Source organism: Sus scrofa, chromosome 2, assembly GCF_000003025.6.
Source record: "Sus scrofa isolate TJ Tabasco breed Duroc chromosome 2, Sscrofa11.1, whole genome shotgun sequence".
Taxonomy (NCBI): Eukaryota; Metazoa; Chordata; class Mammalia; order Artiodactyla; family Suidae; genus Sus; species Sus scrofa.
Window position 1 is genome coordinate 84,566,488 of NC_010444.4, and position 26,684 is coordinate 84,593,171.

At 35.9% G+C, this 26,684-nt stretch overlaps 1 protein-coding gene across 1 annotated transcript in view; it reads left to right on the forward strand.

Moving 5' to 3' along the window:
- POLK (DNA polymerase kappa) overlaps positions 1-26,684 on the forward strand; it is a 63,843-nt gene that overhangs the window by 10,840 nt on the left and 26,319 nt on the right. Inside the window, 5 exon segments of the mRNA XM_021084453.1 lie at positions 661-824; positions 6,610-6,729; positions 19,199-19,351; positions 22,038-22,169; positions 25,237-25,390. Coding sequence (XP_020940112.1) covers positions 669-824; positions 6,610-6,729; positions 19,199-19,351; positions 22,038-22,169; positions 25,237-25,390 — 715 coding nt within the window. The 5' untranslated portion in view covers positions 661-668.

A 26,684-nucleotide genomic window follows, 5' to 3' on the forward strand; every position in this document is an offset into this window, starting at 1 on the left:
CTTTTTTCTTTTTGTCTTTTTGGGGCTGCACTCATAGTATATGGAGGTTCCCAGGCTAGGGGTCGAATCGGAGCTCCAGCTGCTGTCCTACACCACAGCCACAGCAACACGAAATCCTAGTCTGCAACCTATACCACACCTTGTGGAATGCCAGATCCTAACCCACTGAGTGAGGCCAGAGATCGAACCTGCGTCCTCACGATGGGAATTTCTGTATTTATTTCTTTTGCAGTGTATTAACTATGAAAAAAGCATGAACTTTGGACACAGGTGTTATCATTATCAAATTTGTAGACATGTTCTAAGACTCAGATTTTTTTCTCTTTATATTGGCCATAATAATATGTACCCTTCAGGGCTTCTGGGCGAAGCTCAAATATAAAGGACCAAGCATAGGGGCTGGCACACAATTGGCAGGAAATGTTATTTCCTTTCTTCCCTACAAGAGTATAATAATCTTGGGATAAAACTTTTAAAATATGAGTAATAATTATTTCTCAGTAGCAAAAAATTAATTTCTGTATTATTTTAACTTTTAGGTGTCTACCTCCCCCCAACCCCCACCCTCCATAAATGCTCTGAAAAAGTGTCTGTTTTATATGGCTTTTCAGATAATAAAAAAGGCCATTTTAACTTTAACTTTTTTTTTTTTAATTTAAGTTTACACCATGGATGGCACAAAAGAGAAGAATGACAGCACAAAGGAAAGGAATGACAACTACAAAGATGATCTTCTGTTTAGGATGGGACTTAATGATAATAAAGCTGGAATGGAAGGATTGGATAAAGAGAAAATTAACAAAATTATAATGGAGGCCACAAAGGTGTGTTTCTTTTTTCTTTCACTATCTTTTTTCTTTCACTATCTTTAATTTAGTAACTTTTAAACTTTCTGTTTAAAAAAGAAAATCACTAAGTTTTAAATATTTTATATATTAATGTTTTAATATATAAAATTATTAGGCTATAATGAGTATAGAACACCCATATTCCCTTCTATTCTGTTGCTCTTGTCATCCAGTTTTCTACTTCACATACACATAATATGCATGTAAAGGAAAATTAGCATACATGTTCTTTTTCATCCTTTTTTTAACTTCAGTAGGAGAATATTGCAATTTTGTTTTTTGTTTGCTTCAGTTAATATATCTTAGAAGTCTTTCTGAATGAGAAACTGAAGACCTTCATTAGTTTTTAATGCGTGAATATGTGAATACATTATACTTTATTGAACCAGTCAGAATCTTTATTGACGAACATTTAATTCTAGTTTTTCATTTTTACAAACAATACTACAGTGAATGACTCTGTATTTCATAACCTTCCATATGTGCAAGTAGAACTAGAGGGGAGATTCCCAGAAGTGGAATTGTTCCACCAAAAACAGATAGCATGAAAGGAAATATGTGTGTTCAATTTTAATGAATTGCCCCAGTTGCCCTCCGTAGTGGTTCTGTCAGTTTACATTTCCATTGCCAATATATGAGAGTGTGTTTACCATGCTACAACAGTATCAACACAGTGTGTTACTACACTTTTGGACTTGCCAGTCTATGGTAATATAGTATAACATTAATTTACATTTCTCTTAGGAAAAGTGAGAATGTACATCTTTTTCATGTGTTGAAAAGCTACTTGTATTTCCTTTTTTATGAACTATCTCTTCTTACCTTTTGCACAGTTTTCAATTGGATTATTGTTTACCTTTTGACAGTTTTTCATTGGCTTTTTTTAATATACTTGAATTAGCCAACTACAGATGGCTTTCTGCAAGATCATAGACGATGTCTTTAGTGGGGTTTTTTTCCTACCACTTTCTTGGTTTCACTTGTATATTATGGAATATCCATGCAGAAAGATATAAAATTTAAGGGAATATCCTTATTCTTAGGAAATGCATGCTGATAACTACATCAACTTACTTTCAAATGGTTTAGCCAAAAAAAAAAAAAAAAAGGTGGAGGGAGAGGGAGAGAAAGGGAAAGAGAGATAAATGTGTGTTTGTGCATGTGAACACATGAGAGTTAGGAGGGAAACCAAATGCAGCAAAATATCGACAATTGGTGAATCTAGGCAAGGACAGATAGGTGTTCATTGTACTCTTTTTCAATTTCTGAATATTTGGAAATTCTAAAATAAAAAGTTGAGAGAAAAATAGTTTTTTAAGCATATAAAATGTAGATAAAATTATAAAAGTAAAAGAGAATTAAAAGATGAAATAGCAAATATAACATGGACCCTGATTGGATCCTGGTTGGAACAAATACACTTGGAACATTTGGAGGAATTTGGATATGGAGAAGATAGGAGATGTTACTAAGGAATTATTGTTAATTTATTAGCTATAAAATGTTATTATGCTTATGTGGGAAAATGGCATGCTAAAATACTCTATGGAATTGCTAAATGTCACTATATGCGTAATTTACCTGAAAACAATTCACTTAAAAAATCTTTGAAGGAGGAGTTCCTGTCATGGTGCAGCGGAAACGAATCTGACTAGTATCCATGAGGTTGTGGGTTCAATCCCTGGCCTTGCTCAGTGGCTTAAGGATCCGGTGTTGCCGTGAGTGGTGGTGCAGGTCACAGATGCAGCTGGGATATGGTGTTGCTGTGGCTGTGCTGTAGGCCGGCAGCTACAGCTCCGATTAGACCCCTAGCCTGGGAACCTCCATGTGTCACGGGTACAGCCCTAAAAAAGACAAAAGACCAAAAAAAAAAAAAAAAAAAAAAAAAAAAAACTTTGAAGGAAATAAGCAAAATGCTGACAGTTGTTAAATCTTAGCAATAGTTTTATATATGTGTTTATTGTAGCAATTTCTATATTTTTGTTTGAGATGTCTTTGAAATTGTCATCATTTTAAAAGAAGGAAAGAATAAAACCTATGAGCCTAGTTTACAGGTTAAGAAATAGAATAAATAAGATATGCCAGATGTTCCTGTCAGATCTTCCCTCTCTTTTCTGTGTCCCAGTACCGTTTCCGAAATGGTACATCCTTTTCCTACTGATCTGCAGGGCTTTCTCCTGTTTTACTGGATTATTTGTCTGTTCCTGTGCTACACAACATGATCTTAATTACAGTGCTTTATAATAAGTCTTGATATCTGCTGGAACAAGTTCTCTTTTTTGCTCTTTGTTCTTTTTCAAAAGTATCTTAAGTAATCTTGAGTCTTTGCTCTTCCATATAAATTTTGTATGATATTGATATATATATAAATCATAGGAAAAACGTATGTTTATCATATGATTGCTTTATGTCATATGATTTATATATCATCATAGAATTATATATAAATATATTAAAATACATATTTTATATAACATATATTCCTCTAGTGGAGAGGAAGGGAGAGTTTACCATAAGTATCTTTTAAAAATTTTTTTGAGGGAGTTCCTGTTGTAGTGCAGTGGAAACAAATCCACCTGTTATCCATGAGGATGCAGGTTTGATCCCTGGCCTTGCTCACTGGGTTGGGGATCTGGCATTGCCATAATCTGTGGTATAGGTCGTGGACATGGCTCAGATCCTGCATTGCTATGGCTGTGGCATAAGCCTGCAGCAGTAGCTCTGATTTGACCCCTAGCCTGGGAACTCCCATATGCTGTTGATGCCACCCTAAAAAGCAGAAAAAAAATTTTTTTACTTTTAATATTTTATTTATTTTTTGGCTACACTGTGGCATGTGGAAATTCCTGGGCCAGGGATCAAACCCGAGTCACAGCAGTGAATCGAGCTGTTGCAGTGACAACAATTGATCCTTAACCTGCTACACCAAAAGGGAACTCCCATAAATTATTTTTTTATTTTTTTATTTATTGGCTATCCCACAGCATATGGAGCTCCCAGGCCATGGATCAGATCTGAGGTGCAGTTGCAACCTACACAGCAGCTGTGGCAATGCTGGATCTTTAACTCACTGTGCCCAGCTGGGGTTTGAACCTGTATCCCTGCACTCCAGAGATGCTGCTGCCAATCCCGTTGTGCTACAGTGGGAACTTCTATAAATATATTTTAAAATTGAAATTTTCTAATGTTGCAGCTCCATAGCAATGCAATTTACTTTTTAAAAACTTATCAGAAAATTTTCAACATTTCCAAAATTAGAATAGTGAAGTGAGTCCCAGGTAATCATCACTCAGCATCAACAGTTACCAACATATTTTACAAATATCTTACTTACCTTACCCTACTGAATTTTGGAGGTGGAGGAAGAGTATTTCAAAACAAAATCCAACAGGAGTTCCCTTATGGCACAGTGAGTTAAGGATCTGGTGTTGTCACTTTAGTGGCCTTGGTTACTGCTGTGGAGCAGGTTCTTCCTGGGAGCTTCCACATGCTGCAGGAGTGGCCAAAAAATAAAACCCAATAAACTGGACAAATGTCTAGAAATTCATAGTTTTCCAAAGCTGACTTAAGAAAATATAGAAAATCTAAAGACAGCTATAATAAGAAAATAAATTAAATTAGTAATTAAAAATCTCCCTTTTCCGCTTCCTCCCAAAAAGATCAAGTCATGATGGCTTCACTGGTGAACTTTATCTGACATTTAAAGAAGAAATACTGATACTCTACAAGCTCTTCCACAAAGTATAGAGGGATGGAACACGTCTCAACTCTTACTGTGAGGCCTGTATCCCCTTGATACTAAAGCCAGGGAAGCAGATTAAAGAGCATTATAAACGCAAAAGTCCTCAGCAAAATATTAGCAAAGTGAATCTAATTATATGTTTAAAAAATTATGTGCCATGGCCAAATCCAAGGTTAGTTTAGCATCCAAAAATCAACTCATGTACTGCACCATATTAATAGAATAAAGGACAAAAAAAAAAATCCACATGGTCATATGAACAGATGCAGAAAAAGCATGTTTGATGAAATCCTATACCAATTCATGCTAAAAACCCTTAATAGAGTTTTTCTAAAGGGCGTCTGTAAAATCTTATAGTTGTCATCATACCTTATGGTAGAAAACTGAACACTTTTGCCCTAAAATCAGAAACAAGGCAAGTCTGTCCAATCTCACCAGTGCTATTCAACATAGTCCTGAATGTTTTAGCCATTGCAGTCAGGTAATTAATTAAAAGAAATAAAACCCATCAAGATTGGAAATGAATAACTAAAACTATCTGTTCATAGATGCCATGATCTAAAACATAGGAAATTCAAAAGGAAAGCAACACCTACACCTTGAAAATTACAAAACTTGGTAATTGGAATTAATATGGAAGTAATAATAAGGGATACTAATAATAAGGAATAATAATAAGGAAGTGATATGAATTATTCCTACAACTCATTAAGAAGAAGAAACCCAATCAAAAAAATGCAAAAGATATAAGTAGATTTTTCATTTAAAAATATGTAAGAATGGCTCATAAACACCAAAAGATGTTTAACATCATTAGTCATTAGGGAAATGCAAATAAAACCACAATGAGATGTCATTCACAGTATTATAGCCTGGAATGGCTATAATAAACAAGACACACAATAACAAATATTGACAAGGATGTGGAGAAATTGGTACCCTCATACATTGCGTGAGACTGTAAAATGGTTCTGCCACTTTGAAAAACAGTCTGGCGTTTCCTTAAAACATTTCGCATGGAGTTACCATGTGTCATAGAGATTCCACTCTTGGGTACATATCCAAGGAAAATGAAAACATGGGTCAACACAAAAACGTACATAGATGTTCATTGCAGCATTTTTCATAATAGCCAAAAAGTAAAAATAATCTAAACACCCATCAGCCTAATGAACGGACAGGTGGTATATACGGTGATAGGATGTTGGGTAATTTTGTAAAAGTTATATTCTACATTTTCTTTAATGACTAATGTTAAAACTTTTAAGAAAGTACTGTTGACCGCCAGATAAGAAAGTACAAATAGACCGCCAGTTATTTCTCCACCAAAAAACGGGTTTGTTAGGGATTAGCAGAGAATTGCAGTTCAAGGTCTATAACTATGACAAGCCATGAGCCACGTGCAAGTCTCCAGCAAAAATGAAAAGGAGAACCCTTTCCTAGAGGGGAAAAGGAAGTTGGCATGGGTATGGTAAACAGAGTCCATGATTTTTCATTGGGTGAGTCTTTGCCAGGAAAGTAAAGAGGTCTTCTATTTATTGCTTTCTGCTATCATCAAAGAAGTTGAGAGCTCCCCCTTATGATCTCAGACTCTATTTAATCGAGGTTTCTATTAGTTAATTTTTTACAGTGCTTTTTAAGTGAAAGTGAAGGAGATAACTGATGACCCGGCTGACTAAGGCCTTGGATGTGCCCCAAGGATCCTGCCTAGGACAAGTTGTTATTTTCTGTGTACAGATCTGTACTCATCTTGGAGAGTTTGTACTGTGCTATGTACTGCCTCACAGCAATCCTATGATTTAGGTAACTATAAATTCATTTTACAGATAAGGAGACCAGAGACATAATAAGATTAATGTTAGGGTCACCCAGCTATGTAAGTAGTGGGGCCAATTTTCAAATTCAGTCGTTCTGATTCTAGGCTCTATACTCTTAGCCACCAGGTTTACAATGATGCATATTCACATATTCATTTCCTTCACATATTTTTCTTGTGCTTTGTTTTGTTTTCCTACATAGGGGTCTAGATTTTATGGAAATGAGCTCAAGAGAGAAAAGCAAGTCAACCAACGAATTGAAAATATGATGCAACAAAAAGCTCAGATTACCAGCCAGCAGCTAAGGAAAGCACAATTACAGGTATTAATACAATTGCTAAAGTGGAAGCTGGTAGAAAAATAATTGCTAGTTAAAATGCATCATGGTCAGGTTATAACTGAAAACAAGGTAAAATGTAAATGTTCATTACATTGTAAAACATAAAAATTTAACAAATGCACCACTTTGTTAAATATTGCTCTACTCTTTTACATAAAGACCCTTCTCCTAGACTTGTCACCTCCATTACACAGGAGAGTAAATGTAGCCTTCATTAGATTCAGTAGCTTGCCCAGCTTCATATGACAGGTAGTTGGCAGAGCTGAGATTTAACCCAAAGCTTTTGCTCTTTTTATTATATACATACATTGCCATAGATTGAAGAGGCCCTAAGATAAACGTGACATGTTTTCTTTTGTGTGTGTGTGTGTGTGTGTGTATTAAATCTATGAATGAGCATAGTTACTTCCTCCTGTGACATGTTTTCTGCAAGACTAGTTTTGCAAAAAAGATTTGGGAGAATATGTTAATTAATTTTGAAAGTAATTTAAGACATAATTGTGTCATAGTTTTAAAAATTTGTGTAAATAGTAGAATGCCAAATGTTCATGAATTTTTAAGATAAAACAAGACTTAAAATTTGAAGGCTTTTGGCTTCTCCAGTACTCTATTTGGGGAGTAAATACTCAGTTTTCTGTGGTGTTAAAAGTTATTTCAGGAGTTTCTTGTGGTGCAGTGGGTTAAGGACCTGGCCTTGTTGCTGCAGTGGCCAAGTCACTGCTGTGGCCAAGTCACTGCTGTGGTGCAGGAAGTTCTGGCCCCAGAACTTCCGTATGCTATAGGTACAGTTAAATAAACAAATAAATAGCCTTTTTTTTAAAAAGTTACTTCAGTAGAAAAGTTTGAGAAGAGCCAACCTGCAAGGCATTATGTTATAGACCGAGAACTCAAAGTAGTCAAGGTTCTGCTAGTAAAACTTAAATTTACTTTTTTTTTTAACTAAATGAATTTTATTATATGTACAACCATCATCACAACCCAGTTTTACATTTCCATCCCAAACCCCCAGCCCTGCCAATCTGTTTCCTTTGGTAACCATAAGCTTTTCAAAGTCTGAGTCAGTTTCTATTTTGCAAAGAAATTCATTGTATCTTTTTTTTAGATTCCACGTATAAGTGATAGCATATAACATTTGTGTCTCACTGTCTGACTAACTTCACTTAGCATGATACTTTCTACGTCCATCCATGTTGCTGCAAATGCCATTATTTCATTCTTTTTTATGGCTGAGTAATATTCAGTTGTGTATATGTACCACATCTTCTTTATCCATTCCTCTGTCGATGGACATTTAGGTTGTTTCTATGTCTTGGCTAATGTATAGAGTGCTGCAATGATCATTGTAGTACAGGTATCTTCGAGTCATGGTTTTCTCTGGATAGATGCCGAGGAGCGGAATTGCTGGATCAGATGGTAATTCTATTTTTAGTTTTCTGAGGAATCTCCATGCTGTTTTCCGTAGTGGTTATATTCCCACCAACAGTGTAAGAATTTCTCCATATCCTCTCCAGCATTTATTGTTTGTAGACTTTTTGATGATGGCCATTCTGGCTGGTGTAAGGTGGTACCTCATAGTGGTTTTGATTTGCATTTCTCTAATAATGAGTGATGTTGAACATCTTTTCATGTGTATTTTGGCCATCTGTATGTCTTCTCTGGAGAATTGTCTGTTTAGATCTTCTGCCCATTTTTTGATTGGGTTGTTTGTTTTTTTGGTATTGATCTGTAGGAGGTGTTTATGTATTTTGGAGATTAATTCCTTTTCAGTCACTTCATTTGCAAATACTTTCTCCCATTCTGTGGGTTGTCTTTTCGTTTTGTTTAGGTTTTCCTTTGCTGTGCAAAAATTTTAAGTTTAATTAGGTCCCATTTGTTTATTTTTGTTTTTATTGTCATTACTTTAGCAGGTGGATTTGAGAAGATATTGCTATGGTTTATGTCAGAGAGTGTTCAGCCTATGTTTTCCTCTAAGAGTTTTATAGTACCTGGTCTTATGTTTAGGTCTTTAATCCATTTTGAGTTTATTTTTGTATATGGTGTTACAGAGTGTTCATTCTTTTACATGTAGCTGTACAGTTTTCCCAGCACCACTTATTGAAGGGGCTGTCTTTTCTCCATTGTCTGTTCTTGCCTCCTTTGTCATAGATTAGTGGACTATAGGTAGAATTTACTTTAAGACATTTTACCCCTTATCAAAATCTGATTCAGATTTACAGAGCACTTTAAACTATAACATAATAATTCAATTATAATATTAATCTACTGTGTTACAAAATTCTTCTTGTGATAGAGTTCAGAGATAATAAATTTTGTTTTCTTTGCCAAACTACAATGTGTCTTTTGTTTGTTTGTTTTGATACATGCTTCCCCAGTGTAGAAGCTAGTTTTTTGTCTTCTGCATTAAGTGGTCTGCTATCATGACTAAAGATGATTTGTCCGTCAGATCATCACTTTTTTTTTTTTTTTTTTTGCTATTTCTTGGGCCGCTCCCGCGGCATATGGAGGTTCCCAGGCTAGGGGTCGAATCGGAGCTGTAGCCACTGGCCTACGCCAGAGCCACAGCAACGCAGGATCCGAGCCACATCTGCAACCTACACCACAACTCACGGCAACGCCGGATCGTTAACCCACTGAGCAAGGGCAGGGATCGAACCCGCAACCTCATGGTTCCTAGTCGGATTCGTTAACCACTGCGCCACGACGGGAACTCCAGATTATCACTTTTAATGCTTCATAGCAGTCCACTGTATGGGGGTACATGATTTATTTACCTTATCCCACTTTGATTCCCGTTTTTTGTTTTATATACAACCTTGTGATGATCGCTCTTATTTATCTTTGCGTTCTCGTCCTGCTATTTTCACCAAAGGTTGTACCATTTTTCATCTTCAACTTAAGAGTGTTAGTTTCCTCACGTACTTGTTTAAAACTAGATTTTATCAATTTTATCAGTCTTTTAATTTTTGCTGATATGGTATCCAAAATGTTATTTCGTGGTGGTTTGACTTTTCCCTCCTTTGAAGATTATGACAGAGAAAGAACGTCTTTTCACCTGTAAATTAGCCATTATTATTTCCTTCTTGTGAGAATACCATCTTTTATTGTGTTTGTTAGGATGTAGACTAAGTAGCTGGCATGAGAGACCCACGAATATCATGGTTCAAATAAGAAAGAGTTTCTTTCTTACCGACATCACAGGTAAGTAGTGCCAGCTGGTCTCACAGTTCTGATCACCACAGTAGATCAGAGACCCAGGTGCTACACTGTGTTGTTCCCGTATTCCCTAGTGTGATCCTTACCTGGACTGACAGAACTGGATTACCTTCAATCCATATTCCAGCCTCTGGCAAGGAAAGAATAAGGAAAACATTGAAGACAAGTAATTTGCTATTAAACAAGTGAAAAAGAAGCTGCACGCACTACTTTAGCTCACGTTTAAGTTTCACAGCCCCACCTAAGTGCAGGAGAAGCTATAAAATATATTCTCTAATTGGGTGGCCGTGTGCCCAACCAAAAATCGGATTACTGTGGAAGGAAGAGAGTGTGAATTTTAGGGTTCAATTAGCAGTCCAAAACAATGCTCTGCCCACATATCTAGAAGAATCTAGAACTTTCCCCTCATTTTTAGATCTTATATTCAATATTTTTTCTCTGCCATTCGTTATAAAGATTTTTCTTTAATATGTTGTTTGTCTGTTAATTTTGTAGAGTGCTTTTTTCCCTATACATTTTTTTTTTGGTCTTTTTTTAGGGCCACACCCAGGATATATGGAGGTTCCCAGGCTTGGGGTTGAATTGGAGCTGTAGCCACCGGCCTATGCCACAGCCACAGCAGTCGGGATCCGAACCTTGTCTGCGACCTACACCACAGCTTTTGGGAATGCCGGACGTTTAACTCACTGAGCAAGGCTAGGGATCAAACCCACGTCCTCACGGATGCTAGTTCGGTAAGTTAACCGCTGAGTCACGACGGGAACTCCCCTTATACATTTTTTAATGTGTATGTAATCAAATCTAGTAGTGTTAAATTTTTTTCTTGACTTTAGTGTTATGCATAGAAGTTATTCCTCACAGCCAAGCCTATATTTTTTTAGTATTTTTATATTTTTAATATTCAAATTATTAGTCCATTTGGAATTTGTTTTGATGTAAGGTATAAAGTATTTTTTTTCTTAAATAGTTAGTATTATATTTATCTTAAATAGTGTTATTTTTCCTAAATGGTGATGTACTTGTCCCAACACCATTTATTGAATCGTGAGTCCTTTCTCCTCTGAACTGAAATGAGGTACTCCCATATACTGAATTCTTATTGTACTTGGATTTGTTTCTGGACTTGCTTTTAATCAATTGAATCTTTTTCCGTATCAATGCAATGCAGTTTTATTTGTTGAATGATAATATATAGTTTAATATTTCCTCCTCACTGCTCTTTTTTAAAAAAAAAAAAAAAAGATTTTTTCCTGGAGTTCCCGTTGTGGCTCAGTGGTTAACGAATCCGACTAGGAACCATGAGGTTGCAGGTTCGATCCCTGGCCTTGCTCGGTGGGTTAAGGATCCGGCATTGCTGTGAGGTCACAGACACGGTTATGCCATGTAGGTCACAGACACGGCTTGGATCCATCGTTGCTGTGGCTCTGGCATAGGCCGGTGGCTACAGCTCCAATTCAACCCCTGGCCTGGGAAACTCCGTATGCCGTGGGAGCGGCCCAAGAAATGGTACAAAGACAACAACAACAAAAAAAGATTTTTTCCCATGCATATTTTCTTTTAAATAAGTTTAAGCATTATTTCATCAAATTAAAACGAAATTCCATTCTGTCTACAGTAACATTGTTTTTAAATTGATTTTAATCCTTAGGGAGTTTACTTTCTGGAACTCTTTTTGGTCACTTTTATTTATTTATAGTCTACAAATATCTTTAACAAAATTTTAAAGATACAAGACTGATACAACATAACTTTTTGCTATTCCTACTCTTGTTAAAGCTCATATCCTTAAATATGCTAATAGTCTAGAAATAGAAAATACCTTACATTGTGTGGCAGAACTTTAGGTTTTGTTACAGTTTTAGTTGACTATGCTGTGGGAGGCTCTGCGGCATCTTTTACAAGGGAAGTGGCAGGAAATGTGTTCTATGTTGATTATAAAATTGTTTCAGTTTTTGAGCTTCCTTTAAAAGAAGTTGTATAAGTGGGAGGGGATTGAGGAAGTCCTAAGGAGTCTAGAAGATCTGTGAGAACAGAGGTTTTCATGGGAAATGTGTTTCTGTTTCAGAGTCATGAAATTTCACAATAGTAGATTTTATTATGTGTGATAAGATAGTATGAAGTACTATCATCCAGTTGAGGTAAACTAGCTTTTAGGCATAAACTCCAATGATGATGTTTCCTCAGAACCTCCCTAAGTATTCCTCATCCTATCCCATCTTCATTAGACTTCTTAAAAGCACTATCATTTTTGTAGCTGTCAAAGCATCTTATTATGGAGTTTCCGGGTGGCTCAGTGGGTTAGGAATCTGGCATCACTGCTGTGGCTCAGTTTCGATCCCTGGCCCAGGAACTTCTGCATGCCCTGGGCATAGCCAAAAAACAAAAAACCCAAACAGAAAACCCCCACCTTATTGTAACATGGGCTCATAAATTGAATAAACAATATTAAATGGCAACTACATAGCAAATCAGTGCATTTTGATCACTTTAACAATTGATTTTGAGGACTCAGATTTACCCAGCATTTTGGGGTACTACTAAGTCAAGAAAATGAAGAACAATATTTCTGAAGTAGTCCGCTAAACACAATCAAAAAGGGGGATTTTTAAAACATAAATGATATAATATGGATATAAAATATACCAGCAGAATTCTATTTGAGCTTATTTCAGTGTTGAAGACTTCTAAAAATCTAATTTAGGGAAGTATCCTAAAATAATGGAAAGAGCACAGGCTTTAGAACAACCCAATTTCCAGGTCTAGTTCTAACATTTATCAGCTCTGTGACTTAGGGTAAAATGCATAATTGTACTGAGCTTTAGTTTCATCTATAAAGTGAGAATAATAATTATTATCTCAATTATTTTGACAATTAGGTGAGTTAACATAGAAGCATTTTGCCTATTACATATAATGTACTCAGTAAGTGTCACTTCTAAATGTTTTTATAATTTTTATAACTTTGAAAATTATAGATACTGTCTAAGCCCTTAGCGTATCCCTAGATAAATGCATTCATTGCATGTGTATCTCTTTTAATTCTTTCAACCTTTTGAGGTTGGTTTAGTCTTTCTTTACACATAAGGAAAGTAAGAATGAGAGAGGAAAACTTGCCCACTGTCTAACTAATAAGTAGCCCACCTGAGACCCCCATGAAGCCCTTATTCTTACCCACTCTGACATGCACAGCCTCTGTAGCAAGGGGGCAAGTTACGTGTTAGAGATTCAGATCAGAACTTGAAAATTATTTGGCAGGAAAAATGGAAGAAAGGAGAACACAAATGAAGATTTCAATAAAAGAAACTAGAAAAAAAAGCAGTGGTGGTGTGTCTTTGGTAGATGTAGAGGGAGAGAGTTCAGACAAGGGTGACTAATGAGAGAGTAGAGGAAAGTGGAATGTGTGAGTCATTCAGTGGCGAGGTTTCCTTTTGGCAACTGTACCCTTGCTTTAAGCACAGAAAAGACAATAGATTGCTGCAGAGACTGTCACTGCACTAATGTATGAGTCCAAGGAGAATTTTTCTCCATTTGGTTTGCTTTTTATTTATTATCTTTTTCCTCTTCAGCATTTCTGGGTTGAGATATCTCAGATGCTGCCCTCTTATTCTCAGTTGAGTCATATAGAGTAGTTTTTATCTGCTCTTGTTTTTATTAGTTGCCATGATTTGTTTACATCTGTTTTATGTCAGGATGCAATTCTCTAGTTTAAATTTGAAGTACTGGAAGAAATAGTTGTTTTAAATCTAGATAATAAATTGGAGTAATGTTAAAAAGTTCCATTTTTTAGGTGTGGTGTCTCACTGCGTGAGGTCAGCCTTCTCTAAACTTTTTTTTATAAATACTGCTTTCTCTTTTTGAATCAGAAATATGGAATAAACATATATATAAATAAAATTTATACTGATATATATAAATGGGTATACAGAACTCTCCTGCCTTTCTTTTATGAGGAAAGAATTTATGTATTTATTTATTTTTATAGCTGCCATTATTTATTTTCATGGTGAGAATCTTTAGGATTTACTCTCTAGTAACTTTCATGTATCAATGCAGTATTGTTAGCTACAATCACCATACTGCACCTTAGACTCCAAATCTTACCTTTTTTTTTTTTAACTGAAGTACCTTAATTGACCTATAACATTGTTAGTTTCAGGCACCCAGTATAGTGATTTGATTTTTCTATATGCTACAAAATGATCACCACAATATCTATAGTTACTGTCTGTTACCATTGAAGTTATTATTCATTATTCCCCATGCTGCACATTTTATCCTTATGACCCATTTATTTTGTAACTGGAAGTTACCTCTTAATCTCCCTATGAGGAAAAAAAATTTTTTTAAAGCAGATAAGATCTTTTTCCTGATGGGACTCACAGTTTAGAGTCTAATACAATAAGTGCCATAGTTAAGAGCAAGACAACAACTATTAGGGAACATTGCATTCTGTGGCATAGAGGAAGAGATCTAGTTAAGTTACAGAGAGATGTCTGAGCTGATCCTTGACCGAACTGTGAAAGGCATTCTAGACTGAGGAACAGCCTGCTAAAGGCACAGACCACCCCAGGTTGTCCATTGAGTTGCAGCCTAAATAGGAGCAGACCCTCTAAAAAGTCTCACTATGGCTACTGGAGACAAATGTGAATCAGGGTGACTGTTTCTGAAAGAGGAATTGCAGTCTTAACCTGAAGCTAGTGTCACTATAAGGTTAAGAAGAAAGACCTTGAAAAAAAAATTCTACAGAATGGAAGCAGGGTTGAAGTCTAACAAGGGGAAAAAAAGCTGATTCATACCCCTGAAATTCTCTACCTTTGAAGAAACCTACTCCAGAGAACTCTACATGATAGAAATTGCTTTCATTCCAGAGATCAGCCCACTTGCTTATTTCTGACTGCATTTCCCTTAATTTTTTATTGCATTGCTATGCAGTTCTCCATCGATCCTTTTAGTGATAGATTGCATTTTCTGAACTTGTACCATGCACCAGATATTTGTCCATGCTGTTTATGTATTCCATCTCATTCAGTAGCTCTCTTCTCTTCATGATTTTACTTAATGGTTTTACTGACTACCTTGTATTTTATATAGATGATATGCCCACCACCAACTTCAGTGGGAGCTAGAAAATTGTGTATTTAGCTTTTTCAACCCCTCTAGTAGAGGCTACAAAAAAGGAACATTAGGAATTGGCATGTCTGCTACATAAACGCTTTTCTCACTGTCCTACTTTGGTTATTTCTTTCATTTCTTTTTTAAAAATTATTTTTTATTATTAAAGTGTAGTTGATTTACAGTGTTGTACTAATTTCTGCTGTACAGCAAAGTGACTCAGTCATACATATGTATAGATTCTTTTTTTTAATATTCTTTTCCATCATGGTCTATTCCAGGAGATTGGATTTAGTTTCCTCTGCTGTATATAGTAGGACCTTCTTACTTATCCTTTCTAAATGTAATAGGTTGCATCTAATAACTCCAAAATTCCAGTCCATCCCATTTCCACCTATCACCCTCTTGGCAACCACAAGTCTGTTCCCTGTCTGAGAGTCTGTTTTACAGATAGGTTCATTTGTGCCATATTTTAGATTTTACATATGATATCATATGGTATTTGTCTTTCTCTCTCTGTCTTACTTCACTTAGTATGAGAATCTCTAGTTCTATCCATATTGCTGTGAATGGCATTATTTTATTCATTTTTATGGCTAATATTCCATTGTATATATGTACCCCCTCTTCTTGATCCATTCAGTTGTGGGTTGGCATTTAGGTTGTTTCCATGTCTTGACTATTTTGAAGAATGCTTCTATGAACATAGGGGTGCATGTATTTTTTTGAAGTATAGTTTTGTCCAGATCTATGCCCAGGAGTGGGATTGATGAATCATACAGTAATTACATTTTTAGTTTTCTGAGAAACCGCCATACTGTTTTCCATAGTGGTTGTACCAATTTACATTTCCACCAACAGTGTGGGAGGGTTCCCTTTTCCCCACATCCTCTCCAGCATTTGTTATTTGTAGACTTTTTGATGATGGCCCTTCTGACTAGTGTGAAGTGGTACCTCTCTGTAGTTTTAACTTGCATTTTTCTAATAATTAGTGATGTTGAACATATTTTCATGTACCTACTGGCCATCTATATGTCTTCTTTGGAGAAGTGTCTGTTCAGTTGTTCTGCCCATTTTTCAGTCGGGTTGTTTGGTTTTTTGTTGTTGAGTTGTATGAGTTGTTTGTAAATTTTGGAGATTACACTCTTTTCATTTGCGTTGTTTGCAAATATTTTCTCCCATTCTTTAAGTTGTCTTTTTTTTTTTTATGGTTTCCTTTGCTATGAAAAAGCTTGTAATTTTGATTAGGTCCCATTTGTTTATTTTTGTATTTATTTCTATTGCCTTGGGAGACTGAGCTAATGAAACATTTTAGGATTTATGTCAGAGAATGTTGTGCCTATGTTCTCTTCTAGGAGTTTTATAGTATCAGGTCTTATTCGAGTTTATTTTTGTGCATGATGTGCGAGTATGTTCTAATTTCATGATTTACATGCAGCTGTCCAATTTTCCCAGCACCACTTGCTGAAGAGACTTTTTCCCATTTTATATTCTTGCCTCCTTTGTTGAAAATTAATTGACCATAGGTGTCTGATTATTTCTGAGCTCTCTCTTCTTTTCCATTGATCTGTATATCTATTTGGTTTTTTTAAAAAAAAATTTATAGTATGGTTGATTTACAATGCTGTGCCAGTTTCTGCTGTACAGAATATGTACATTCTTTTATATATATTATTTTTCATTATGGTCTACTCTAGGAGATTGGATATAGTTCCCTGTGTTATACAATAAGACCTTGTTGTTATCCATTCTAAATGTGATAGATTGCATCTACCAACCTCAAATTGCTAGTCCATCCCACTCTCTTCCCCTTGCTCTATGTCTATTTTTGTACCAATACCACACTGTTTTGATTACTATAGTTTTGTAGTATTGCCTTCTGAAGTCTGGGAGTTATGTTTCCAGCCTTGCTTCTTTTCCTTAGGATAACGTTGGCAATTCTGGCTCTTCAGTGTTCCATATAAATTTTTGGATTATTTTTTCTAGTTCTGTGAAAAATGTCATGGGTAATTTGATAGGGATTGTGTTATTTCTGTAGATTACTTTGGGTAGTATGGCTATTTTAACAATATTAATTCTTTCAATTCAGGAGCATGGGATATCTTTCCATTTCTTTGAATTCTCACTAATTCCCTTTATTAATGCTTTATAGTTCTCAGCATAAAAGACTTTGACCTCCTTGGTCAGGTTTATTCCTAGGTATTTTAATTTGGGGGAGTGCAATTTTAAAAGTTATTTTTTTAACTTCCTTTTCTGATATTTCATTGTTAGTATGCAAAAATGCAGCCAATTTCTAAATGTTAATCTTGTATCCTGCTGCTTGGCTGAATTCATTTATCACATTGAATAGTTTTTGTGTGGAGTCCTTAGGGTATTTTTGATATATAATATGTCATCTGCGTATAGTGACACTTTTACCCCTTCCCTTCTAATTTGGATACCTTTTATCTGATTGCTATGGCTAGGATTTTTTGTGTGTGTGTGTGTGTGTGTGTGTGTGTCTTTTGTCTTTTGTTGTTGTTGTTGTTGTTGCTATTTCTTGGGCCGCTCCTGTGGCATATGGAGGTTCCCAGGCTAGGGGTCAAATCGGAGCTGTAGCCACCGGCCTACGCCAGAGCCACAGCAACGCGGGATCCGAGCCGCGTCTGCAACCTACACCACAGCTCACGGCAACGCTGGATCGTTAACCCACTGAGCAAGGGCAGGGACCGAACCTGCAACCTCATGGTTCCTATTTGGATTCGTTAACCACTGCGCCACGACGGGAACTCCTGGCTAGGATTTCTAATACCATGTTGAATAAGAGTGATGAGGTGATGAGAGGGGGCATCTTTGTCTTTCCTTTTTTTTTTTTGACCACAGTGCTTGCAATATGTGGAAGTTCTTGAGTCAGAGATCAAACCTGCATCACAGAAATGACCTGGGAGGAGTTCCCGTCGTGACACAGTGGTTAATGAATCCGACTAGAAACCATAGGTTGCGGGTTCGATCCCTGCCCTTGCTCAGTGGGTTGGGGATCCGGCATTGCCGTGAGCTGTGGTGTAGGTCGCAGATCCCGCATTGCTGTGGCCCTGCCGTAGGTTGGCAGCTAAAGCTCTGATTAGACCCCTAGCCTGGGAACCTCCATATGCTGTGGGAGCAGCCCTAGAAAAGACAAAAAAAAAGAGATGACCTGGGAGGCTTCAGTGACATTGCTGGATCCTTAACCGACTGTGCCACAAAGGAATTCCTAGGCATCCTTCTGTTATTCCAGGTTTTAGCAGGAAGGCTTTTAGCTTTTCTCCTTGAGAATTATATTGGCTTTGAGTTTATCATAAATGGCTTTTATTTTGTTGAGATATATTCCCTCTACCCACATTGATAAGAGTTTTTATCATGAATGGACATCATTTCTCTTCATTCTTATCAATCTCTTTTTTCTCTAAAGAAACAAAAACATTCCTTAAAAATTAAGACTCTTCACTGTTCTATTTGACATATATATTGAAATTTCATGGAAAGATAAATTACAGATTAAATTTTTAATTTTGTTTGGAATAAACTAATGGTTATCAAATTTACTCTTATAAAAGCAGTTTTGCAGAGGAAATCTTTACATTTTCCTTTAGTACAATTAGTTGTATAGTACTATTCGGTGTAAACATCATATGCCAAAGAAGTATAATCTTTTTATATATTTCTTTTGTTAATGTTTTAAGATATTAATATTATGAGTCTGATGGGAGTTGTTTATTTTACCTAAACTAAAGCTTTTAGTTACGGTAAGTTGTTTTCCAGATCTATAAAGCAGTAGAATCATTTGACATAAGCAGTTGGAATACTCCATTCTTCAATAAATATTTATTAAGTACCTATTACATACTTGTGGGTATGAGAGATGAAAGCGTTGGTGGAGTGCGATCTTTGAGAACAGATTGCCTAAGTTCGTGGAAATAAAAGCAATTACCAGCTTTAATAAACAAGAATCAAATATACACATATAGGTGTGGGGATGGGTGGGTAGGTGGATAGCTGTATGAATGGATGGACAGAGACAAATAGATACCTACTAAAAGTAAGATTAGTGTTAGGATTAGTGACGTTTCAGTATTATGCATGAAAGTATGTTAACTTTTTAAAAATTAAGGTTGACAGATTTGCAATGGAATTGGAACAGAGCCGGGATCTGAGCAATACCATAGTGCACATTGACATGGATGCTTTCTATGCAGCCGTAGAAATGAGGGACAATCCAGAACTAAGGGATAAGCCCATTGCTGTAGGATCAAGGAATATGTTGGTAAGTAGGAAAAGATCAAAGACAAAAAGGAAGTTTCATGACATTCTCATATTTAGGTAAGCCTTATTGATTCATGAAGGGGGAAGCCTCTATTGAGTTCTGCCAGTTTGTCAAGTATTTTTCTGAATGCTTTATACGTGTTCAATTACTGAATCCTTTCAATATCACATGAGGTACAAATTTTTATTTCCGTTTGTCCAATAAGAAAACAGATTCAGAGAGGTGTTTAGTAACTTCCCCACAGTTAGAAACCTGGTCAATGGTAGAGTGGCATTGTATCTTTCTGTGGCAAATTCTATTTTTCTTATTGAAAAAGCACGAAAAGGAAATGCTATTCTAGAGCTGAGGTTTGCAAGCAATGGCCTGCAGGCCCAATCCAGCCTGCCACCGTTTTTTAAACTAAATTTTACTGGAACATAGTTGCACCCATTCATTTATTACTGTTGCATTTAAAAAGCCGACTTTAGTAATTGCAACAGAGATTGTATGGTCTGGAAAGCCTAAAGTATTTGGACCTTTATGGAAAAGGTTTGCTAACACCAGTTCTGGAGTAACATGTTTCATGAGTATAGTGCTGTAATTAAAGAGTTTTTCCTATGACTTGAAACTTTTGTATTTCTGATTATTATATGATTTTCCTTATTGCCACCCTCACCATAGAAGTTTAAGGTGACCAGGCTACCTGTGTGTAGCAAATAATGTGTTGGGAATTAGAAATAGCAACTGGAATAGATGGTATTAAAAAACACACACAAAAAAACAAGGAGCATTCTTTCCTGTTCTAACTCCTTCCAGTGCCTTAGATAGCTTTTAACCTGAGTCCTACTGAATTGTTATTTTATTATAAAACTATAATCTATTTGTTCATTATCTCTACTTCTACAAGTATGCAGGCAACTAACAATCTTGGTCCCAAAACAGTGCTTATTGAAAGTTTACTCCATTTTCCTACAAATCATCAACTAATATTTTTAAAAAATTATTAAGAATAATTATCGATTAATATTAATCAGTTATTAGTTATAACTAACATTATATCAATTATAATTATATTATAATTCTTAATATTACTTAATTAATTATTAGTAGTAATTTTTTATTGAGAACATATATCACTCTATATGCCTCTGAGCCCCTACAGTACTTGGTGAGACATATTTAATCCTGATTCTATAATTCCAGCCGAGCACAATGGGGATGGCTCTTATCTACTCCCCTGAGAGTTGGCTAGGGCCACAATGGCTTCACTAACATGCTTCCAGCCATGAGCTTCCCCTATCCACATGATACATCATCATTTTTTAATCTAACCCAAGATCCTTACATAGCTGCTTGGTCTCAAAAAAGCAAAGGGAGGAGCTGCAGACTTCTTAATGCCTGGGTTTCAGGACTCATGTAATCTCACTCCCTCACATTCTTTTGGTAAAGCAAGTTACAACACATGTCGCTTGGTATGAGGAACTAGAACCCACCTTTTAACAGGAGGAACTGTGAAAGATTGTGGCTGTGCTTAGCAGTTTACCATAAACCTAAACAGTAAAGAAGGTATATTTAAAATTGTGTTTCTACTCTACTATAGATCTAGCTTTTATATCAATTCAATTAGATGTGTTTACATTTAAAGCCTTGATTTGTCTTTGTCTGCATTTTCTATTCCAGAATACTAACCAAGGATTAGCATAGTTTTGAGTACTAAGCAAGATTTTTTAAATGCCATTGAAAGCCACTAATGGCAAATTTATATTATCATTATCAAATAATCCTTCATTTGATAGATTTTGTTATACATTTCTTTTCATTTTTGCTAAAGTGTCCAAAGATTCCTTGTGATAAAAAATTTTTGTAAGTAGTACAGTGGCCTAACTCATTAACCTAGACTATTGTCAGGTATTATCGTCAATAGAATTTATTAAGTAATATTCTCCTTCTTACTTTCATAATTGTTTAGTTCAATCTCCTAGTCAAAATATTTTCTCCAAAAAAAATTCAAGCTTTAAGAAATAAAACTTACTTTTTAAAGTTCTTTTAAGCTTTAGTCACTTCATTTTTGAGACTTTATTGGGCTGACCATATATTAGACCTTTAATTTTTTTTCTAGATGAAAAATTTCCAAAATCACAAATAGACCAAATTCCAAACCCACACTATTATACTTTACTGTTACTATCGATACTATTACTTTTTTGTAACTTCTATACTATTTGTACTATATTGCTTTATAACTATTACTTGACTGCTACTATATTACTATATATATTATATATATATACTATATATATAATATATTACTATATTACTATATTACTAACTATCCCACTATCGTCTAGACATTTATATATACTCTATTACAGGTATACCTTAAAACCACTAAAGTTTAGTCACTGGAAGTGTAAGAATGTTTTTATTAGCACCGTCTTGCTTATTTCCTAGTGCCACATTATAAATATGGACAACAGCGGAAGTGGGTTATGGTATTATGTATGTATGTATGTATATCATATGTGTGTGTGTGTATATATATATGCATATAATAAATACATGCATGACAGGATAAAGTCAAAGCTTGATTGGAGACAGTGGCATATAAAAGAAATGTCCTTGAATTGAAAATGTTTTCTTTATGAAGGCATTAATATGTTCACTTAGGTTTGAATCTTTTTCCCCCATGTGGTCCATATTCTTTCAGTCTACTTCGAATTACCATGCAAGGAAGTTTGGTGTTCGTGGAGCCATGCCAGGATTTATTGCTAAAAGACTCTGCCCTCAACTGATTATAGTGCCCCCCAATTTTGACAAATACCGAGCTGTGAGTAGCGAGGTAAGTCTGATGTCTCACCCCTACTTGAGCTTTTCACTGATTTCCTGTGACCTACAGAGTCAAATCCAAAAACATCATAATTTGGCCTTAGCTTATCCCTTCAAGTTTCACCTTCTATCACTTCTTCAGCTTATATATCGAATACTGAGCTGCATATGTGCCCAGAATACACCCTTCTATTTCCTAGTTCTTTGCTTTTCCATGTTTTTTGTTTGTTTGTTTGTTTGTTTAGTCTTTTTAGGGCTGCACCTGCAGATTATGGAGGTTCCCAGGCTGGGGGTCAAATCAGAGCTGTAGCTGCTAGCCACAGCCATAGCAATGCCAGATCTGAGCCACATCTGAGACCTACACCACAGCTCACAGCAACGCTGGATCCTTAACCCACTGAGTGAGGGCAGAGACCAAACCTGCGTCCTCATGGATGCTAGCCAGATTTGTTTCCACTGAGCCACGACGGAAACTCCCCTTCCATGTGTTTTTTCATGTACTTAGAAAACTCTTTATCTCCGCAGAAAAGACTGAACTGCCTTAATCATAACCTAAAAAACTTTAGCTAATTTTGTGTTAATGTGCAATGTACATTTTCTTCTATAATAAGTGTATATCTATAATCTACAGAATATACTCAAGTCATTAATTCCAAGCTCCTTTCTAAATAAATGTTTTCTCAGTGTTTTAAAATGGTAACAAAATTCACTTATTCTGACTAGTTGCTCTCCTTGCCCTATTACCTAGTGAAGGTGCTTTTGAGTGTTTTATGTCCAGAAGATTATAATCAAAGAAAAAGGGGAATAATCTATTGTTTTGAAAAAGATTTCTGAAATATAAAGATTTGATTATTCACTAAATTGTCTAAACTGCCATATATGAAAAACTGCCCTTTTCTCTAATTTCAGTAACAATTGGATTATCATGCCAGTGCTAAAACTTAAGTCATAAATTGAAATTTTTGTATATGACAGTAGACATTTTTAGGCTACCATGGCAAAATGCAGTGCATTAAAGACTACTGTATGAATTCAAACGCTGAAAAGCTCTGGCCTCTCACTTATTACTGTTTAATCTTATAAATGGTCTTAGGTTCAGTCTCCTTTTTGTATTCTACCTCATTTCCCCTAGCAATAAAACCTCCCGCAGATTAAAATAATATCCCACCCTGAATTTTTTTTAAGTTTTTGTTGTTGTTGTTCTTTCAAAAACAGTCTGTGGAAGCAAATGCTTTTATGGCTACCTCTGAGAAGGTGGGAAAGGGAGCTCCTTCAAAGGATTACTGCTTATCTCTTGTACTGTATTCCTTTTTTTTTTTTTTTTTTTTTTTTCATTTTTGGTTGCCCTGTGGCACACAGAGCTCCCATACCAGAGATCAGATGATGAGATCCAAGCTGTAGTTGCGACTCAGGCTGCAGCTGCAGCAATGCTGGATCCTTAACCCAGCGTGATCAAGCCAGTATCCCAGCCCTTCCAAGACATGGCCAATCCTGTTGTGCCACAGTGGGAGTTCCATTGTCCCGTATTCTTAATGAGAGGTAAAATGCCAACCATAAATATTACAGGCTTTTTGTAAGTTCGAAAATCCTTCGAAGACTTTGTAAGACTTTAAGTTCTACTTTAACTCAGAACTTCTGACAGACAGTATGACACTAAGAACTAAATTGTTTTTAGTTCTCTTTACCTATTTACATTAAGTTGATAGGTAAAGATTTGAGCAGGACCTAGCTTGTTTATTTGCATATGACAAATGGGTTCTTATGTGTATTATGAACTACAGCATAAATTCACTGACTCTAAATGCATTAATATTTATGGCTTAGTTTAAAAGTTTAAGAAAAAGCCATTTTTGTTTAATCGAAAAGAATGGACTAGGTTTAACTGCTCTCCAAGCCTTCATGCTGGTCTGTTTTGTTCTTAAAACAGTGTCCTATGTAAAGGAAGTTAGTGAGTACTCATTGTCTCCAGAGAGCACTTTTCATTCAGAATAATCTTAGTTGGCTGCCAACTACAGACTTTCCAGAGTTTCATTTTCACTAGAAAGATTCCGTTTGAGCACACTGTAAAAATGGTTTCTTCTGCAAGAATAAAGCTAATTAGGTATTCTCTGAATAAAGCTTGGCCAATTTTTATGTCACCATTTTCTAAAATTACCTTTGACTCAGCTGTTCATAATGACATTCAAGTAAAAATCTTTCTTTTTCTAAAACATCAAAGAAAGCCTTCTCATGGTACAGCAGATAGCTTTTAAATACTAGGTGGAAATATAACATAATTCAGCAAATATGTTTTTCTAATATACATGTTATTTTGGCAACCATTTCCTCTAATTTCGCCTAGTACTTCAGCGGTTACAAAAATGCATAGTTTTATACAATAAAACTATCTTATGTAAAAGGCATTTCTGGAATCATACTGAAATTCTGATCTCTTATGTGTTTCTTTTATCCTAAGATGCAACTCCAAACTTTTCCCCATCATTTAATATAGTCACAGATGTAAACTACAGATTCTGTCATCTTTTCCATTCTAAATTCTGATAATTAAGTTTTGTTTTCTGAATAGATACATGCATTAATGTGTGTATTGAGTAGAGTTTTATGTGTATATGATGATTAATTGAAGTAGAACTACTTTCTGAAACAACAGTACCTTCATGTAAGATTATTTCTCTTAAAAAAGAACAAAAACAACCGTAAAATGGGGACTGGGATCCTATTGCTCCCTCTTCTCTTTTTGACTTGCCACCTAAAATTACTATGCTTAACCATTTTTTTCTGTGCCTTTCAAATGATGTTGTCTGAGATTTATTTGAATCAGTCATTAGCCATAGGTGGCTAAGTAGAGCTTGTATCAAGTGAAGCTATTCTATGGTCTTCTGCCTTCATGCTCTATTTTAATACAACTGAGAATTTGGACAAACTTGCCCTAGCAGTAAATTATATATTCTCTAAATTCATGAGCTGTTGACTATAGAATCTTTACTATAGTTGCAAAATAAGAATGTCATTGTTTCTTATCAGCTGTGGGCAGTTTTTGCTGGGGCAGCAAAATTTAAACCATTCTGTTCCTTTTGAAGGTTAAGGAAATATTTGCTGATTATGATCCCAATTTTATGGCCCTGAGTCTTGATGAAGCCTACTTGAACATAACAAAGCACTTAGAGGAAAGGCAAAATTGGCCTGAGGACAAAAGGAAGTATTTCATCAAAACAGGGAACTCTCTAGAAAATGGTAAGCAATTTATTAGAATGATCAAAGTAAAAAACAAACAGAAAACACTTTGAATTAATGAGTTAACTCTTTAACATCCATAGATGACTACATATGCCTTTAATATAAAAATAAAGTTGTTATAAATGAAAAATCAGAAATTTAAAATATACCAGTGGGTATTCTGAGTTAAATGTGTGGAATGTCACTTTTAAACCAAAGGAGATTGTTAAATCTCTAGACTTGAAAAACGGGCAGAGTCCCTAAACAAAGTAATTTCATAGCAGTTCTCTTCTGAAGATCTAACAAAGGGTTGGATTGCATTGAATCTGAGGAGGTGCTTTATTTAAGGTGGCCTTTTGTTGTAGTTGTTAACAGAAAATGGATTTAAAAAAAAAAAAAATTAGGAGTTCCCGTCGTGGCGCAGTGGTTAACGAATCCGACTAGGAACTATGAGGTTGTGGGTTCGATCCCTGCCCTTGCTCAGTGGGTTAACGATCAGGCGTTGCTGTGAGCTGTGGTGTAGGTTGCAGACGCAGCTTGGATCCCGTGTTGCTGTGGCTGCGGCGTAGGCTGGCAGCTACAGCTCCGATTCGACCCCTAGCCTGGGAACCTCCATATGCCGCAGGAGCAGCCCAAAGAAATAGCAAAAAAAAAAAAAAAAAAAAAAATTAGCCACAAACATTAAAACAGTAAGGAGGATTTTTTTATTTCCCAAATTTTCTATCATTTGGTTCTACAGTGATTATGACCATTTTCAAAATTAGTGACTCCCCAACTCCTCTCTTTGCCATAGAGCTTGTGTGATCAGGCCACTCGAGATGGCTGTTGTCTTGCTCTCTGTACATCCTCTGCTCAACCCTCGCCTGCTTTACTTACACCCTGCTCACATGCCTGACCTTCATGCATACTTGTCCCAGGTCCTAGCTAATGGTTGCTCCCAGTAGCTTATCAAAGGGGCAGTGAGGGGCTCTGCTGGTATCCTGGTAACTGAAGAGCCAACCTGACATCAATTCCCCTATAACTGGTAACCTCACTGTACCCCCAGAAGCAAAAACTGCCCTCATGTCCTGCCCACCATCAGTCACACATGGTGGGGTGTTGCCCCAGGACTTTGCTTCAAACCTGTAAGATCCCCGCTGCATTAAACCATCGATGACTCTCTTGCTGACTGGGCTTTCTTCGATCTTGAAGCTGAGCAAGTTCAGGCCTTATAGGCCTGTGGGGTGCAGCCCAACAACCTTTTGTTGATTCTATTTTTTATATACAATGAAACAGAAGTTTTTTTTGTTTGTTTTTTGTTTTGTCTTTTGTC